At 30.9% G+C, this 20,527-nt stretch overlaps 2 protein-coding genes across 2 annotated transcripts; one reads left to right on the forward strand and one right to left on the reverse strand.

The window, feature by feature from the left end:
* Positions 1-5,138: 5,138 nt before the first annotated feature.
* Positions 5,139-6,831, forward strand: LOC121243834 (blue copper protein-like). Its single transcript, XM_041141903.1, has 2 exons — positions 5,139-5,365; positions 6,261-6,831. Exons 1-2 carry the CDS (start codon positions 5,194-5,196, stop codon positions 6,710-6,712), a joined length of 624 nt encoding a protein of 207 aa, XP_040997837.1. The 5' UTR covers positions 5,139-5,193; the 3' UTR covers positions 6,713-6,831.
* Positions 6,832-10,555: 3,724 nt separating this feature from the next.
* On the reverse strand, positions 10,556-11,340 carry LOC121244898 (classical arabinogalactan protein 5-like). Its single transcript, XM_041143138.1, has one exon. It carries the CDS (start codon positions 11,253-11,255, stop codon positions 10,833-10,835), a length of 423 nt encoding a protein of 140 aa, XP_040999072.1. The 5' UTR covers positions 11,256-11,340; the 3' UTR covers positions 10,556-10,832.
* Between the last annotated feature and the right edge of the window lie 9,187 nt (positions 11,341-20,527).

The raw sequence follows: 20,527 nt of genomic DNA on the forward strand, positions 1-20,527 counted from the left end.
GATCTTAGAGCCATAACCGCTATCGATACTATATACTACACTTTCATCTCATTTTATTGATGTAATAGTATCCATCGATCATTAATCTTGTTATTTTAAATAAAAAATTTACGGGTTGATGGAAAAATTTACGTCATTGTGATAGAATACGAGCAGGAAGATGTTGCAACATATAGCATTTTCCTTAACCATAGAGCACACTCTCTTACAAGGACTTGGTGGATTGTCTACAACAAAATCTATCCACAAATACTATGCTTTTAGTGGGTTAGAGATGTGGTGCAGACCCACTTGTGTGAAGCACTTCGTCATATCATATAGAGATCATGCCCTTCGCCATTTTTAGTTCCTGGTTGGGTGGTGGTTTGTACTAAAGTTGGGACATCCCACCCCCTTCCCATTTTGCACTACAAAAACGAAATTGATATTCCAATTAGCACCAACCAATGAGTTATATATGTTGTATACTACATATTCGTATTCCACATTCATTACATATGTTGTATACTACACATTCATATTCCACTCTCATTACACTGTTGATGTGACATTGTTTATCAACTTTTATAGTATATTTATTTTCAAAATAATAAATTCAAAAGTTGATGAATAATGTCACATCCGTCATTAATTTTGTGACGTAATTGCCAGATTTTATTTATTTTATAGAGTTCTCTATAAAAATGTAACTAGGCTGCGTTTAGTTGTAAAATTCAGTTGAGCTTAATTTAATTTTAAGTTAAGTCTAATATCCAAATACCCAATTCTTAAATTACTAAACTCATCTAAATTCAAAACCTCCTCACACGTGGGACCCACAACATTTTTCAACTTAATACATATTTATACCTGAGATCTACAACTTTTTTCAACTTCTCATAAAAAGTATTAAACTCATCTTAACATCTAAATATACTTTAAACTAAGTTTAGATAGACTTCACATAACTCTTTCTACTATTCAATTCACTACTATTCATAAAGAATTGAACTCAACTCAACATCTAAACATAGCTTAAATCTTGCATAATTTGAAGTTGAAGGTGTAGCAAATAGAACTTATATCTTGCATAATTTGAAGTTGAAGGTGTAGCAAAATAGAACTTATATATTGTTGATAATTTTGGTGGGTGGGGAGAGAGGTGTGGTGATTAAAAAGTGAGAGAGAAGAGTTAATTATCATGGAGTCGTCCTTTCTACTGGCGGTTATACCTAACCTCCACTAAATCAAATTTAAGCTGCTAATGAATTCGATGCAATGCCCTTACCACCTCACTTGAATCTTAATGACTTTGATGCAATACCATTATGCCATTGTCCCCTCACTTGAACAAGGCATTTCATAATTCTTTGGCTATCAGATCAACTTTATGCTTTTGATCTTAATCTATAGAATAATTCTTCTTATCAGTCACTATTCACTACTCCACACTTCACACCTTATGAAAAACACTCCACACTCTATAAAAAAAAAAAAAAAAAAAAAAAGGACAAATATAGGTGTGAGGTGTGACGGTGAATAATTTCCGATATATAGCAAAATCTTAAATATATACATACATACATACATATATATATATATACACACTTGGTCATTTGAGTTTACCGTTTAGATGGACTGCTTAATCTGGTATTGCAAGTCATATTAAAAGAAAAAGAAAAAGAAAACATAATATTCTCTTTTTTTTTTCCCCTCAATTGTGAGGCATCTTCTTTTTGGATCAATTTCTAGTTCTGTTTTTTTTTTTTTTTTTTTTATTATTAATAGTAATGACTATAAAATATATTTTGAGAGTTTATTGTTTTGAAATTTTTGAAATTTTTGACAGTATTATTGTTTTGTAATGAATTGAATGGTATATTTTGAGAGTTTATTAAAGGAATTGATAATAGTTTGTAATCAGTAAATCATTCTGCATATGATTGCTATCATGATAACAAATTAATACGAGTGATAATCAGGAAAAAAAAAATGAGGTTTACATCCTGTATTTGTTTTTTAATATGACGTGGCAATGCAACATGATATTGTTAGGTCAAACGATCCATCCGAACGGTAAACTCAAATGATCAAGTAGCATCGTCATATATGTTTATATTGTAATAGTTCCATGTTTTAATGATGAGTTTTTTTGTTCAAATTTTTTGGGTCAAATGATAAGAGATCATAAAACCAAATAATAGTTGAAATTATAAGAACTTACACTCTTCAAGCTATTTTTGTCAAATAATGTTTCGTTTGGATAGTTTCATCTCATCATTACAATTTTTTTAAATTTTCACACAAAATATAATAAACAATTTAATTTTTTCAAATTTTAAAATAATAATAATATTAAAAGATAATATTTTAATCATATTTTATTTAATTTTTATCTAAAATCATCTCATTATTCTTAACGAACCAAAGCTATTTTTCTGCATTTAATAGATCAAATTTTCATTAACGTGGAAAACTGCAGTGAGTAGGTTTCAAGCAAACATTATAGTACTCATTCGGTTTCCAAAGCATAATTATTATATCTAATTATGATGTTTAAGGATTCTATCCTTCCAAATTCCAATCAATTTCAACGCCTCTCAGACTCTTAGATCTTATTACCATAACCGCAGCCCAAAAAGCAACAGAAACTCACAACATATCTTTAAAAAAAAAAAATAGAAATGTTTTGGCCACGATCTCAAATTAAAAAATAAATTTACAAATTAATATGATTTAATTTAATAATTTTATTATAAAATAAATCTACCGTAACATATAAAATCATGTAAGTTTATAAATTTATTTATTTTTAAATCTTCTTGCAGCCTTAATACTTCTATATAAAGTTATGAAAAATCGAAATATCACTTATTTTAAAATCTATTAGAGCATTCACAATGATTCATTTATCTTATCTTTTAAAATATATCACTAAACTTTATTTTTTTCTATTTTATATACTGATTTTTATAATATATCAGACATCAGTTTATCTATTTTTTTCATATCATTTAAATAATTTTTTTTAGTCTTTTTAAACATTTCATTTCTACCAATGAATTTGTAATATCCATATATGTTTTTATATTTGCAGTATATTATTATATACAATATAATATAATTCAGTCCTATACACACAAAATAAAAATATATAAGAAGCTGAGTAAAAAAAAAAAAAATCAAAATATGAAAAATTGGATAAATAATATTTCCAATATATTTTTTAGAAAAAAATAAATAGAGGTGTTTTAAATAATGAACAATAAAAAGAATTTGTATTAAAATGTAAAAGTAAAAGAAATGGGAGAGTAAATGAAGTATAAATAATAACAAACTTATTTGAAGGATGAACATTATACGCTACATGTAACAGATTACTGTAGTAATTTGTATTTTATATATTCTTTTACATAATCGGATGGAACTCATTTTTAAATAATTTTTTAAATAATTTATATTTTTTGTATTATATATAAGTCATTGAGAATGCACTATTCGTTAAAAGAATCAAAATATAATATCTATTATGTAAACTGATATGACATATTTTCACGTTTAAAAAAAAAAATTGCAACTAGATTTATTCTTAAAGAATAATTTAGATTACTAAAGGTTTGTAACCAGATGTTATTTGCAAATATTATTTTATTAGTAAAATAACTGTTCAATTATCTGTCCAATCTAAAAACAGACTCTTTAAATTCTGTCAAATTAAAAAGGACCATTCAGTTTTCTTGAAAGCATTCATATTAGCACATGTATATGTATATATAAAGTTATATTTGTATAATATGATTCTAAAATTTTTTATATTGACTTATACATATCTAAATATTTAGTTAATTATAAACAGTGTTTATCTAAATTTAGATAAGTACTACTATTCACTCTACAAAATATATTTTAATCATTATTTCTTTTTCCTCCCACTCTCTCTTACAATCTTTTATTTTTCTCCCTACTTCAACAAGACAACAAACATTCACATGCACATTCATTTTATTATTATAATATATTATATTTTTTTTCATTTTATTATATTTTTAATATAATATATAAAACAATTATATTTTTTATTATTGCGTTTGTATTATTAATATCAAATGTATGTAGTGGACGCTAATTACAAAATATATATAAAAAAATTGATTTTAGCAAAAAATTATTTTGTCTTAAATATACATAAGTCAATATGAAAATTTTGTTTGAATGACAAAGTGGTTATGTAAAAGATGTGATTTTGCATATGCATATGCATAGACCAATACTAATGCTCTGAAGAACCTATCAAAAAGTTTTCTTGAATGAAGCATTACTTCTGTTTAACTGCATCATGCACTCCTATTATATGCATCATCAAATGAAAATTAAATACTATGTTTAATTCAAGTTAAAGTTGTTAGATTACTAATTTTCATTTAATAATGTTAGTTTTGCTAACAAATATCTTTTGGCTTTCTCAACTCACACCTCTTTAATTTTTGTAACAAATAAATACATAAAACTTCTTGAAGTTTCAGGAAGTTATACAGCATAAAAGCAAAATTATTGATTATGGACCAATTTTTTCTTGAATCTTAAAATATATACTCGATAACAAATTTAAACTTGACTCGTTCTCGAATATATACTCTATAACAATCTTAAACTCGACTCGTATTCGAGTAAAATTTGAATAGAGTATTTCGGGTACACACTATTTGCTTGAATCCGACTCTATTTTATCTTGAGTAATACTATATACAGTTGTAAAGTGCACAAACACTATATTACAGTCACTTTAAAAAAGAATAGAGTCTACTATTAAAAAATTCTTATTCTTTTACGTGGATCTCATATTTATTACTTTTTTTTCAAAATAATTACATTACGCTTGTGCACTCATAACTGCAATTATTATTTCTCTTTTTACCCTTAGATAAGGAAACACAACCATTTGGACTGGTTTTTACAAAACATAAAAATGGGTCATTCAATTGACAAGCATATTTTAACTGGAGATGGAAAAAGAGGACCCACTTTCTCAGCACTAGTAGGTATAGTTTATGATTGAAGTCATCCCCCATGGAATCATGAGTTCTTATTCAGGCCAGTGATGAGATTGAAATGGACCAACTTTACTCACTCCGACCCTTTATACCATTATATAAGGAACCCCATCCCTCACCTACTTCATCTGCAGAAGCAGCATCATTCTTCTATACCTCAACAATGGCGAGCTCCAATATTGCCCGAGTTGTATGTGCAGCTCTCTTAGTCTTGTGTATGGTTGTGCCAAGCTTGGCCACTGTTTACACCGTCGGAGACACCTCCGGTTGGGTCATGGGTGTCGATTACAGCACCTGGACCAGTGGCAAGACCTTTACAGTGGGTGATAGCCTCGGTAAGTTTTCAGGCCTCCACTGTCCAAAAGATCACAGAACAGTTTGATCGATCTATTAAGAGTACCACTACTTCACAAAAATTTATGTAGTAATTTCAATTATTGAAATGCGAAACATAAATATTCATTATTCATAACATTTTTTACATATTTTCAAAACTAATAATATTTTCATAATTTTCTTTTACGGTATTTTTTAAAACTCTGCATGCTTTAATGAAATAGGAATGTGTAAAAAACTGAAGTTTAAATCCGATAAAAAAAATAATAATAAAATTTTGATGAAGTGGTACAATCATATCGATTTATTCAATTTCCGATCAATAACCCATATTTCAATAATGTTATATACAAGTATTAGGTGTGTAAGTCTTGTGTAAACTTTTTGTAAAAAATTAGGTTTTGCTAAAAAAAAAAAAAAAAAGTGCCCTTATTTTTAATACATTTTCATGGTGGGGTCCAAAATTTACAAAAGATCTATGCAAAATTGTATACTTAGAACTTGTATGTAAATCTAGTCTAAGGGTTTTAAATGTAGATTTAATAGTGATTGCAATGTGTCAAAGGCATGTGACCTGATTGGTATAATCTCTGGCTTCTAAAAAGGAGGTCTGGAGCTCGAAACCCCCATCTCCCACTCCAAAAAAAAAAAAAAAAAAATAGTGATTGGAATGTCATGTCTTTTCTCGTTATTGAGATGATCTAAAGGAGATCCCTCAAATTTTCATGTGAAAGAAAGATAGATACATAAAGTGAGAGAGAAGATAAATAAATCCATGACCCACTTTATATGTTATATGTCTCACTCTCGAGTTGCATTTTCTATGTAAGGTAAAAGGGTACTGCAATCCATGATTAAACTCAAATCTTTACTATTTTTCTTGTAATGTGACAGTGTTCAACTATGGAGGTGGACACACGGTGGATGAGGTGAGTGCTGGCGACTACAAGACATGCACTGTGGGCAATTCCCTGAGTTCGGATAGCAGCGGCGCATCCACCATCGCTCTCAAAACTGCAGGGACTCGCTACTTCATATGTGCAGTCGTCGGCCATTGCGGGAGTGGTATGAAGCTTGCTGTAACTGTGAGCAAAACTAAAAAAGCATCAGCCCCTGCACCATCAGCAGATAATACACTGGCGGCTGACGCCCCCACTGCATCGTCCGGGACCGGAAAACCATCAGGTGGCAATACAACTGTTACCACTCCAGCTGCTAACAAACCCACGTCCACATCCTCATCCACAACCTCCACTCATTCATCTTCAGGGACTGCTCTCTCTCCAATTGCTGTGGCTCTATTGGTTATTTCTTGGCCTGTTTTTTCTATGCTGGTTCTCTCATAAACTTGGCTAGAATACATGCATAATCTAGCCAGGTTGGAGGCAGTGCTCTTTCTTTCTTTCTTTGTCCTGTTTGTATTGAGATTTTCCTTAGTTTATGGATTGGTGCTTGAATTGCAGGATGACGGGTGTTGGCTATGAATTTCTTGGAATCACAGCACACACATTAACAAAAGGGTAATACAGATCAGATCAATATATGTATGTGATCTTTGGATGCATGAAAAATTGATGAAAACAAAAGGGAAAATTGGTTACTAAAGGGAAATACTTGTCCCTAATGTGTTTGCTGAGGAATCAGGAAAGTAGTTTCTGCTAGTTTAACTTCAACATCAATAGAGACCTTTGTGACAATTATTAATAAACAAGTTGCACCAAACCCTTGAACTTAGTTTGGCGGGGTTGGTCATTAGTTTCTATCAGTTTAAAATCATCTAAATCGACGTTGGAGATCTAGAACTTGGCACTTGGCTCAACCCCTGAACATGGGTGGGCGCATCAAGGCATATACAAGTAATGCTAAATACAAGTCTAGGCCGTACAAATTTTTTGCAAGCGTTTTGAAAAAAAGTGAGAATCAATATAAAAAGGAATATTTCAATTTTTTAAAAAGGGTATGTACGGAGTTTATATAACCTATGCCTGTACCAATTATTTATTTTTCTTGAAGATCTGCTGGGACAGCCTAAGAAATGTAAGAGAAGAAAACAAAATGTGTGCATTGGCCATGAACGATCTTTGATTTAGGTGAAAGCGACACTGAATCGATTTGATAGCGTACTTGTTAAGAAATTGTGTTGGAGATCCGACTCAAACCAAACTTTCACAAACCAGAAAAATAAAGTTTTCGAAATAAATCCATAGCGTCTAGCTCAGTAATTATTGGGCCGAAAGCCCAAGAGAAGGGCCACTGTCACTGGCGGTTGCAAATGTAGACATAGAAGTGGGCTGGCTTTATGCAAGGCAAGCAATTAGTGTAATGTTGTGTGGATGTTGTAGCTTTGTGATTATTCACCTTGCGTCGAATTAGTGTTGCTCTCCATTCCCTTGGATCTTGGAGGAAAGTAGTTAGGAAGATAGATCGAATGGATCGGTCAAAGCTTAGATGGCACTTGGGAGTCACAAGTTTCTATATGAACACATGACACTTACATTGAAAGGAGAGAGATGGTGGAGGTGGCAGGACTTCAAAGAGTTTACTTAAAATTGAATGGTGTTGTGTGTCCCATTGTTAAGAGATAAAGACATACTGGCACTTAAGTTTCACACATGAAGCTGTGTTGCCCATTAAGAGTGCTACCTCACCTCCCGGCTCCAACACCGCCCTCGCATGGGCAGGGGGCGAGTTTGGCCATTGAGCGGGTGCCCTTGTCCATATACCAGGGGCAGATTGGCACCTCGTGCCATTCGCCCACTGTGTAGAGTGTGGTATCACATGGCGAGTTTTCCAAAGAGAAAGAGGTATATACATATATACACCTAGGGCTGGGGCGACAACAAGGGGAGAAAGTTAAGTTTAAAACCTAACCTAAGTCAAAACAACGTCGTTTTATTAAAAATATGTACTTTTTAAATATATATATATATATATATATATATATAGTGGACCAGGAGGACGGATGAAACTCGAGCAAGCTCAAGGCCTAGGCCAGCACCCGCCCCCAGCATTTCGAAGGTGGTACAAGCCTATTAGGAGAATTTAGTTTATTTCAAATAGAGGGAGATGGACCACTCATTAGGACAATATAAAATGTTAAACTTGCTATAAATTTTATTACAAAAACTTTATGGTAAACTTGAACGATATTTTTATAACTCTTGATTGGCAACATATAAGGTTGTAAAATCAATGTAGAAAAACTTGAAATACCTCTAGCCTTGTTCTTCGAACCCTTTGTTTTTCTTTCGTCTTTTAATGTTTGAGAGTATTCATGTTAATCATACAACGCACGTTTAGTCTCTAAGGCATTTCTTTTTTACTAAATTAAAAACGAAAGAAATCATAGAAGAATAGTGCCCAAAAAAACAATGGCTGAAGCATGCAAGTCCGTATTAAAGATGTTGATGCTGACAATGGGTACCATTCAAATGACATATATAGTGAATAAATGGAGAAATTAACAGATACTACAACATACCCGTGACAGGAATTTAATGCATTGCCGGATAGAACGTGCATGTCTCTATGCCAAATCCGCCTGAGGCCCTGAACATTGAGCTACTTTTAGGCAGCACAGAGAGGCCATCAGAAAAACCAGTTTGTCTGTTGCTACAAGATAAGTCTTAGGTTTCCTTTTGCAAAATAAACTCACAAAAGTCTCTGTTTCAATCCTTGTGTGCACAACAATCAGGCCTCTCTTTCAATCCTTGGAAGCCTTGTAGCGTTCAAGGATTCCGACATCAATCTTCTTTGTTTTACCTAAACTGTATAATTCTTTTGCTGAATTTTAAAAGAGACAACATATGCATCATTCTAAGTTAATTTGGGAAGAGAAAACATAAGAATCCTAAGCTATGAAATAATACCCAAAGGGAAATACTCTAGCCAAATCTCTAATCAATGTAAAATCTCACACAAGGAATTACGCAAAAATAATCTCACAAATTGATGTAACTTGATATAGTTCGTCAGATTATAAAATTACTTTATTACAAAGTAGATCTAATAGATCAGATGAAACTATATTAATTTGTGTGATTACTTTTATGTAATTCGTTTGTAGATGTTGCAGTACTCTACCCAAATCCCCAATCAAAGTAAAATCTCACACCAATCCTCCTACTCGATGGTTTCTCCGCAATTGCATCCACCATAATATGTCAAATGCTTGGATCATCTCCCCCCATTAAAATTTAAACCTTTGATCCTCCTTATTCAATTCATTTCCTTGATGCCAAATACATATAGCTTGATTGGCATAACATCCAACCTCTAAAATAGAGATCTAGAGTTAGAAACCCCCTAAAAAAAAAAAAAATCATTTCCTAGCAACTCCTTTAATCGGGGAAAAAAATCATCTATCAAGCTCATGATTTAGAGGGTATAGCAATAAAGATATCAACTTTTTTCTCCAAAAGGGTAAGGAATCTAAAGTGAATATGCCCATCCAAACCAGCAAAATTGACAAATAAATAAATAATTTCACTGTAAAGACCTGTTTTTATTGATTTTTATCCCCCAAGATGTAAACTTTGGTCAACAGTCTATCTTCTCGTGGCTGTCGCAAAGCACATGGGTCCTTTAACCAGGGAAGTGAGAGAGTATACTGATCAACAGCTGTGACCGGTTGACACGTGCAAATTAACACTATCTCCCACTCTCGTCTCTCTTTTGCCCCACCCAACAGCACATCCAAACCAAACCATTTTACTTGATTTCAGAAAAAAACTAGAGAAGTACCGAAAAATATGAACATGTATTGTCTCTTTTCCCAGCTGTCTTCAGACACCTTTACTCCAAAGTCTAATCTCTCGTACAAAAAGATGTAACAACTCCATCGCCACCTGTACTATACATAGTCTCCTACTTTCCTTTTCTCCTATGAGCCAGAGATCCCTAATCACCATCATCGTTATCTCAAACTCTAGTTAACCACATACAAGACTACAAGAGTGAAGTTAAACCACAGAAAACACAGACTTGAAAAGCAGAAACTCAACTTCAAACGTTGAGGCACACCGCCGGTTTTGAAAAGTAAACATCGGATCGAAGCTGGGACATGTTGGTCGTTGATCAACTGGAAATAGATTTTGGTATGAACATAGTTTGAAAAAACAAAAAACAAAAATGGACGCCAACCCACGACCAATTTGGACTGGCAATGGACCAGCAGCATAGAATAATCATAACAAAAAATTAATGAGTACTTAAAAATGGTCTGCAACATAATTTACCCAGTAACAATAAACGTGAAAAAAATGAAAAAGTACAGACCCAAATAATAATGATGATTATGATAATCAGCAGACACCAGTGTAACCTAAAAAATTCAAAAAAAGAAATGCGAACTCCATGATAAAAGTAAAATTAGCAAGGAAAAGAAAACTGGTGCTGATGTTCAAACCCTAGCAAATCTGGGGCTACGGTGGCGTAGCAGAGAGACGCGCAAGACTCCGATCGGACCTACAGCAACAAAGTCACCGCTAAGATGACCGATGCAACAGATCCGGTGGTGGTGATTCTGTTCAACGCTGCGCCATTGCCGCCGGGAGAACCAGTTGGAGACTCGGTCGGCGTATTGGCAATCGAGGTGGTAGGAACAGTAGGCGAGCTAGTCGGAGAGTTTGCAGTAGGGGATGATGTGGGAGGAGCTGGAGGCGAGCTGGCCGGCGCACTGGAGGGGGCATCGGTGGTAGTTGGAGCGGGAGCCGAGGCTGGTGGAGACATGGTGGGAGAAGACGTTGGAGTCGAGGTGCGAGGCGGAGGAGCAGCCGTAGGAGAAGAAGCCAGCGGGGACTTGGTCGGCGCTGCCCCCGGAGCCTGAGCAAAGGCGGAGCCAGCCACCAAAGCGAATAGCATCAAACCCACAAAACTAAAGTAAGCCATTGATGTTTTTTTCGCGTCACTCAGAGAGTGTGTGAACAAGGACAGTTTAAAATGGTGGCCACAGCGGGTGTTGTAATGCTGCGTACTGTACACACATAGACTATATATATATATTTTATTATGTACAAATAAATTTATGTTCTAATCTGCGTATTAATTTTATTATTTTTTTATTCTAAATTTAAATTAATATTATTTTCAATAAAATCTACTTTCTGAACAATTATATTAAATGAATGCATGTATTAATATATAGAATCGTTTATAATTAAATTTTTCCCATTACTGAAAATGTAGTAATATTTTATTTTATATGATAAACAAATTAATATCAGTTAAAAAAACATAAAATTTATTAATTTATTATCACGATGACAGTCATCTGCTGAATGATTTATTGACTACAAATAATTATCAAATCTCTTAATAAACTCTCGAGATGGATCATTCATTTCATTACCTAATAATAATGTTATCAGAAGTTTGTGTCAATCTTCTTTGTTTTCAAAATCATGATTTTGATTAGAAAAAAAAAAATCATGATTTTATTTATATTCTGGTTTTTTTTTTTTATTATGGTCTTTGCTATTATTAAAAGGAAAATGCTTAAGCCACACACATTCTCCCGATAAATTCTATTTTTTTCTTAATTATTAAAGAAATATTTTTTAATTAGTTTGTATTTTTTTAAAATGATTAAAGTGATTAGAAAAATACATAATAAAAGACTCAAAATTGTTTTTAAAAAAATTTTATGTTATACTTATAGGTGGGAACTGTCAGGACACCTCTAGATGGCCCTAAGCTTAGCAATTCCTTTATTAAAAAGAACAGAACAAAAAATGAATCCTAAGAAAAGATGCCCCACAATTGAAAAAAAAAAATGTTACATTCTTTTTCTTTTTTTTTAATATGACTTAGCAGTGACATGCGATACTACCAGATTAAGTTATTAATCTAAATAGTAAATTTAAATAATCAATTAGCATTTTCCGATAAATTATACAAAAATATTGTCTATATATTTTAAACATATATACTTGGGTTGCTATGATTGAGCAGATTGGCAGTTCTAGCTTCAATTTTTAATTACTTGAAATGGACCATCGCTTTCAAGTTTCATGATTATTTTTTTTAGATAAATTTTATAATCTTCAGTATATCAATATCTGATATGAAAATAATTAAAATTTTTATAAGTTTTTTTTAAATATAATTAATATCTCTCTTTATGTTATATATTACAACTCGAATTTTATTTTTAATTCATATAAGATTAATTATGTTACATGGTATTGCATATGGACCCCTTAATTAACACTATTTTATAAAAAATTAAATAAATAATAAATAAGGTGGAATGAAAGTGTAGAAAGCATCAGTTTCCATATTGTATGCTTGGGGAAGAAGTGGGGGAGGCGCATTATATGTGCGCAGTGATTGGCTGTCATGACTCATGTTGTTGGAGGGTCCATTTGATTGCCCTTTTCTGTGAGGTTTCATCACTGTCAATACACCTGTCATTACTATAAAGATTTCCAACGAAAACGACTTATCTTCCCACTGGAACCTTCCACCCACATTCATTCATACACAATGGTTGTAAGGACTTGTTGAAGGAAAGAGAGAAAAAGGTCCTTGCTTTTCTCATGTGGTCCTATGGTAGTGGGCGCATGAAAGAGGAATCAAAATCGCTTACCCATTTGTAAATTGGTTCTTTCCATTTTATTATGCTTTTCTTTGTTATCTTAATGTATGCAAGTCTTGTACACCTCCATTAAAAAAAATAGGCATATGTAAAGAGTAATATTACATTCACAAAAAAATTACATAAAAGTAATTCTATAAACTGACATGACTTCATTTAATTCGTTAGATCTACTTTATAATAAAAATAATTTTATAATCTGACGACTTATATCAAATTACATCAGTTGGTGGGGTTGCTTTTGTGTAGTCCCTTTGTGGATAGAGTATTTCCCAAACCCACATGAAAAATCACTTTTAAAATGGTGGATCCTATTTTTTTTTTCAAAATGGAGTGGGTGATATATTTTTTTTTTTTTGAAAGAAAACATTATCTTTATTCATAAGAATAATTCAAATCAGAGTAGCAATATAACTTGGGACATCCTCAAGCTCAACAATTACATCATCAATGTCAAAAGCCTTCTTAGGTAAACAATGAGTGACCTGATTAGTAAATCTATTGGTGTGATTCACTATCACTATCCAACTTTAAAGTCTATTAAGACTTTTTCACATGTGAAATTATTATAACAGCTTGACCCCATTGCTCACTTACTCCACTAATCTCTTTAACAACATTAAGAGCATCACCCTCAAGGATAATCTTCCTCAAACCAATGTCAATTTCTAGCAAAACAGAATGAAGAGCAGCATAGGCCTCTACAAGATGTGGATCAGGAAAGATGGGTTTGTTCATTCTCATAGTGCCCATGACTTACCCTTTCCAGTTTTGGATAACAGTGCCAATGCCAACCCTACACTTCTTCAGATTAATACCTATTAGAATGCGCGAGACTTGCACATCTTAAGATTGTATTTAACATTACTTTGTATACATATGTTGACAACGTGTAAAAATACAAGGTTTTTCTTTATTTTTGAACAAGAATATTCTTTTTTCCATCCTAAATGAAATCTTTACTTACGGAAGAGTAATGCTAGATTCAGTTTTAGAGTATTCAAGCTCTGCTCACTATTTTGAAAAAGAAAAATGGAGTCTACCATTTAAAAAATAATTTTTTGTAAGTCTAAGATTTACTCAAAAAAAAATATGAAAGACTTACACAACATTTGACTGCAAATATCATTTAATTGGAAGGTTTCTTATACAGTACTAAAAATGTGAATTTATATCTACATTACATTTGTGGCTTTGTTTAGTTCACATCTTGGTAAAGTTCATAGCAAATAGAGTATTACGTCCATAATACCCGCTATTTACAATGAAATCACAATCGATATGAATTTTTTATTGTTGCAAATGATAATAACTATGTTGTTGTGACGTACATGGGTAATTGTTAGAAATAAGTATTTCTACTTGCAAATCAACATAGAATATACACATTTCGTATTGTTAATATGACATAACATACTTGTAAGGGGTTTTTCCCCTCTTTGTCTCAGTGGACCTAGGGTGAGCAATTAAGGGGGCAAGAAGCAAAAGCCCAGTCTAGACAAGTAGACTTTTCGGCCCGACCCACATGTAGACTTCCTTGGATGCAACCTCCATGAAGGAGCGTACTGCAGGAGATGTGACTCGCCAACTTGGAGACCCCTCGAACAACATCCAGCTCTTAAGTGCCTGTTCGCGTAATGGACAGAAAGTAAGGGGGACCCTCGATTCTTTGACAAGGAAGATATCGACGGACCATCAAGAACGCCACCGGAATGAGGCAAATAGGAAAATTATACCGCATTAATATCACCACTACTCGAGTTACATGCCACATTAACGACACCCGTTGTAAAGCCATTGCGCATTAAAGGGCCTTGACAAAAGGAATAGTACCAAGGACACAAACTCCATGGGGGCAAACACAATCTATCCCCCCTAGACTCCTAGTATAAATAGTAACTTCTAGGTACGAGAAACTTTCTTTGATCCCTAGACTCTCTTATTTATTTACAAACTTCCAAGAGAATTCATTGACTTTGTTATCGAAGCCTCCCTGGCCCCGAGGCCACCCTGTCCCAGTTGCCTTCTTCTCTATTTTCGCAAGCCCAGTTCTTAAGATCTGAGTTGCTGGAACCTTGTCTAAAGGTATACGAAATACGACATTAACAATACTTTTCAAACACCTCTTCTAAATTATTTTGACATATCAACAATGTAGAGAAATATAAGTAGAATTTATACAAGGTTTTTCCAATAGTTGACATGCATTGGGAATTGGGATACCTCATATAAGAGTACTCAACAAAATTTAGCCAAAACTTGGCTAGATAATTTACTTTTATAAATTTAACTAGTCACTTTTCAACAACATCAAATAACAGACTCTTCAAATCTATCATTATTCTATTAAAATATTAATTTTGATAATTTCATTTATTTTAATTGTAATTATAATTTAAATATTTATTCATTATTTAAAAAGTACACATTAATTTTCTAACGTTCATAATTTTTTTTTACAAGTATCTCTTGTTTCCATACATACAAAATCTAATCACAAGTAATGTAAGTAATAAATGCATCCCAACCTCCCATTTGATTAAAAAATTAGAAACAATCTTGTTTGAACAAACTATTCCAGGTCAAACCAGACATACAATTGAACATTCCCCTCAAACTACATACTCCAATACACCTACAAGCGCCTCTTTAAAATAATTATTTGTGGTGAAAATAATATTTAGTCAGCCCAAAGGATTGGCCAGATTTGGCCAATGAATAAATCTTAAACAAAAAATTACTATTCATTTATTAAGTCTATTATAATAGATTTTTGTACAAACTTTGATTAAAATTTGACTAAGTCGAGCCCACTACTAGTTCTCGAATTCACAATAGAGATCATGCCCATAAAGGGTCGGTACGACAAATGAATTGGCAAATTGGATGAGTAAGAAAGCCTTTTCTAGTCTCAATTCGTCCATTTTTGTTCATGGGTAAATCTTGCTGATGTTGGATGGCATTTCCAACTTCTATTCGTAGGTAGATCTTTAAAGAAAAATAGCAAGAAACAAAGGTTGCCGCACAACCTCCAAAATCTAACAAGGAAATTTCAATTTTCTTTCTAAAAGAATATCACAAACTACACCTTTTTTAAAACACCAAAATCTGGATCACTCAGCTGAGTTTCTGTACACTTGGAATGTTTAATTCAATCGCTTAATGTGTCTCAAAAGTTCAGAATGGAATTTGATTGAATTAGACAGAGAAGAAGACCATCACTTTTTTTTTTTTTTTTTGGCAAAATCCTCTTTAAGAATGAATACAAGAGAATAAATCTCTTGGCACTAGACACGACACAATAGCCTTGGTATAGCCCTTCATTGGTAATCTTAGCCCTCTCATCATCCACATCAATATAGACAGGGGTTCTTTGAAATGAAAAGCGTGCAAGATCCTCAGCCATCGGCAATGGAGTAAGGTGACACTGTAGGTGAGAGAAAAAGCACAGCATGCATAATCAGGAAAAATAGATTCTTGAACAGAAAAAGAAGATAGAATCTTGAACGGAAAAAGAAGATTGGAGAAAATTACATAAAAAACCTGAAAAGAGAGTAAAAGAAACTACACCCTATTCGGAGAAGGTAATAGGTGCTACTATGGGTGAGAGAGGAAAAAAAGACGAGAAAAAGAAAGGAGAGAGAGAGGGAAAAAGAAAGAGAAAAAGTGAGACTAAGGGCAACTTTGAGGGGTGAGATGAGAATTTTATGTTTTGTTTGAGAGTTTAAAATATTATATTTTAATATTATTATTGTATTGAAATTTGAAAAAAGGTGAATTGAAATTTGAAAAAGTTGAATTATTTATTATATTTTTTATGGAGATTTGAAAAATGTGTAATGATGAGATGAGAATTTTGTGTCTCATCCCATCCCCAAACCTGCCCTAACTTTGTCAGACGATTGCATCCCAACTCCCCAAAATTGATTTTATATAGAATTTTTCTTTGTTAAAAGGTCGTGGATTCTATGAAGATGTTATTTCAAAACTTTAAGGTCCTGTCTGGATTAAGAATCATTTTAACTCATCTCATCTTATTTTATTATTAAATTTTTTTTTAAATTTTTATACAAAATATTATAAATATTTAATTTTTTTAAATTTTAAAATAATAATAATATTAAAAAATAATATTCAAACAATATTTTATTTAACTTTTAATTTTTATTTAAAATCATCTTATTTCATCTTACTATCAAAGGCGGTTAAATAAAATACCTGTTCTCATTTCGCTGCATCATTAACAACTATAAAAGAAAAGAAAATTCTTGTTTTATTAAAAAAATCATATATTGTTAATAATACGAATTGAGACACTAAATATATTATTGTTATGAAAGCTAACATAAAAAAATAAAAAGTTATTCTTATGTAAAGTACATCATCTACATCCACACGATTTAAGTGACTGTTATATTCATTGGCTTAAGAATAGAATAATTCAAAAAAGAATTAGCATATGTGTTGATGTTTTTATAGCTGTAATAAAAACTCAATAAGTAGCTATAAAAAATAATAAATAAATAAATATTCCAAGATTAATAAAAATATAAGTAAGAATTAATACTACATAGTTGTGATAATGTTTTATTTAAAATTATGCTATTATCACCGACTTATAGAATGGATGTTAACAAAGTACTTTAATCTCATGTACGTATATACCCTGATATATATTGCATCAAATATTGAGATTATCATTTAACATCAAGTAGTAGCCTATAACATCAAGTGTAGATGAATCTATTAAGCTCAATTTATAGGGAATGAACTGCATGATATATAGTTTCATGATTTCCTATTGAATTGAGTGATCGAATTTAATCTAAAAATAGCATGCCCCTTAATATTGTTCATTGCATGCACAATAATAAATTCTAAGTGCTAATAATTTAATAAAACCCACGTTTGAAATTAAATTTGTATGTTGGATGCTAGTTGTTGATAAACAGTATTGGACGACTCGTCATATATATGAATAAATAATTTTATATTAATAATTCTATTTGAAAGTCTTTATGCTATATACCATCTATGTAGCATAATTTAATTTATAAAATAAATTTTAAATTTTAAATTTTATAAATTAAATTATGTTACACAAATAATATATAATATAAAAACCTTTAAAATAGCATTACTCGCATAAGAATTGTGTGCTATAGCTTGCCCTAAATGTAAAAGCAAGGCGGCCTGTTAATTGCTTGCACTACATGGCTGTATTCATTAAAGTTATTTCTAAAATTTGATGAAAAATATATGATTTTAAATCTAAAATTTTCTTAACTATAACTCCACATTAAATTAATTATTGAATTCATCAAAATAATAATATAATATTATTTTTTTAATAAAAATATTTTTATTTTTTTTTCATATTTTACAATTATATTAATTATATATTAATTAATAATTTAATTTGATTCTTACATTATTATTACAAGACGGTTGGAGATTAAACGTGAATAAAAAAAACTTTTAGAGATTAAAAGTGAATAAAAAATATATTTGATGAGTGAATAGTAGCCCTTCAAATTTAAAAAAACCTATCTATTTATTATAGCTCAAAGTTTCACACTTATATCTTTGACTAATTTAATGCAGTCCTATTTTAATGAAATTCATCAAATTTTATATTTGACTAGACTTTTGATGAAGTCAATGCCAATACTCTTAAACTCTGCTTGTTTCGTGTGAAGTTGGGCTCAGCCCATTCTAGTCTTAACTTGGTTCTCTCTCTTCTTTTTTTTTTTTTTTTTTTAAGTTTAATTACCAATCTAGTTGTTTTTAATTGCTTTTGCCCATTCAGAAAAACAAAAGTAGTTTTAATTTTTTGAAAAGCATTCTAAATTCTTTCATTTTTAAAAACACTTGTTAATGTGACATAATTTAAATTAACTCATATGAGAAATACTTTAATAAAAAAAATATTACACAAAAGTAATTTCATAAATTGACATAATTTGATATAATTAGTCAGATTATAAAATTATTTTTATTATAAAATTAATCTAATAGATTATATATAAAATAACATCAATTTATGTATTTATTTTTATAACGAATTTCGATTCATATATCATGCACTAAATAACAATCACTTACTTAATATGTGATTATATAGTATCCTGCCCGTCCATCGAAACAAGTGTCTTTTGTTGCCGAATATCTAGTAAAAGATAGATTTGATGCCCGCCCAAGCTCTGGTGGAAGAGCAATACTATTCAACTTCTTAATCTTCACACATTAAATTTTTTAAAATTTTTAATATTTTTTATTAAACTTTTTTAAATTTATTCTTTTTAAATTAATTCAATTCTTTTATTTATTATTTATATATTAAATATTTGATAAAATAAAAATAAAAAAATGGTACTTATAGAGATTATGTGAATAACAAAAAGTTGCGTAGATTTTGTTATGATAGAAAAGATGGAAACGATAAGATTCGAGCAATATAACCAAGAGATCATATCCGCCTTACCTTCCACTCTAGTAGTACTTGTACTGGTCTCCTTGGCTATTTGTCCAAAATCTTTCCTTGTCGTTAATGCCTACCATGTCCGAATCTCATCAAATACAAGGACATGCCGTCGTCAATCGTTAAAGGAATTAGAGCATTGATAATGTTCTAGTCATTATCAAGTTTAAAGTTTAATTAAAATTTTAATTTTTAATTATAATATCAATTTTTAATTAGGTGAGTCTATATTGGACTAGCTATTATAAAGTTAAAATAAAAAAATAATATTTTATTTTTTAATTTTTTTAATTTTTTTTTATAAATAATGTATCTACTCTATTAATTAGTAGAAATAATATACATGTCATGCATATTTTACCATTCAAAGAGAGAGGAAAGTGATAAAATAATTAAATATTACTTTCCATTATGAATAGTAGCTAGCTATATTTAGAGATGACTTAAGATTTACTATTCATTAAGTCTTAAGTTTTGGACTATTGGCTAGTCTAATGTGAAAATTTTTTCTCACATCTAACTAAAGTTTGGACTTATATTGACATTTAGCTAGTTCATTACCAATACTCTTAGGATGATACCCACTGGGCTTTAAGTATATATTTTCATGTGTTTTTTTTTTAGATTATTTTTTATATAGATTTTTTAATATTTTAAAAAAATAAAATAAATTTAGAACATTATTAAAAAATATTTTTTTAATCAAAAAGTAAAAAAAAAAAATTATTAAAAAATACTTTCTTAATCACGAAGTAGAATAAAAATTATTTTTTATTTTACTTTATGATTAAGAAAATATTTTTTAATAATATTATAACTTTTATTTTATTTTTTTAAAATATTTAAAATTATTAAAATATATATATAAAAAAAAAAAACTAAAAAAAAACCCATATAAAAAAACACCAGAGCCCAGCGGAGCCCCCAGCAGGGCATCTAGCATTTTCCAAGCGATTATGCGTCACGCTGTCAACGATCCAATCACATTAAATGTACGCTATTTGCTCTTCTCTACATTTAAATAAGGATTTTCTCAGTTGTTAATACTGACTAAAACCGCCTGCCATGATTATCAAGTTAGGC

The sequence above is a fragment of the Juglans microcarpa x Juglans regia genome, chromosome 8S, assembly GCF_004785595.1.
Source record: "Juglans microcarpa x Juglans regia isolate MS1-56 chromosome 8S, Jm3101_v1.0, whole genome shotgun sequence".
Classification (NCBI taxonomy): domain Eukaryota; kingdom Viridiplantae; phylum Streptophyta; class Magnoliopsida; order Fagales; family Juglandaceae; genus Juglans; species Juglans microcarpa x Juglans regia.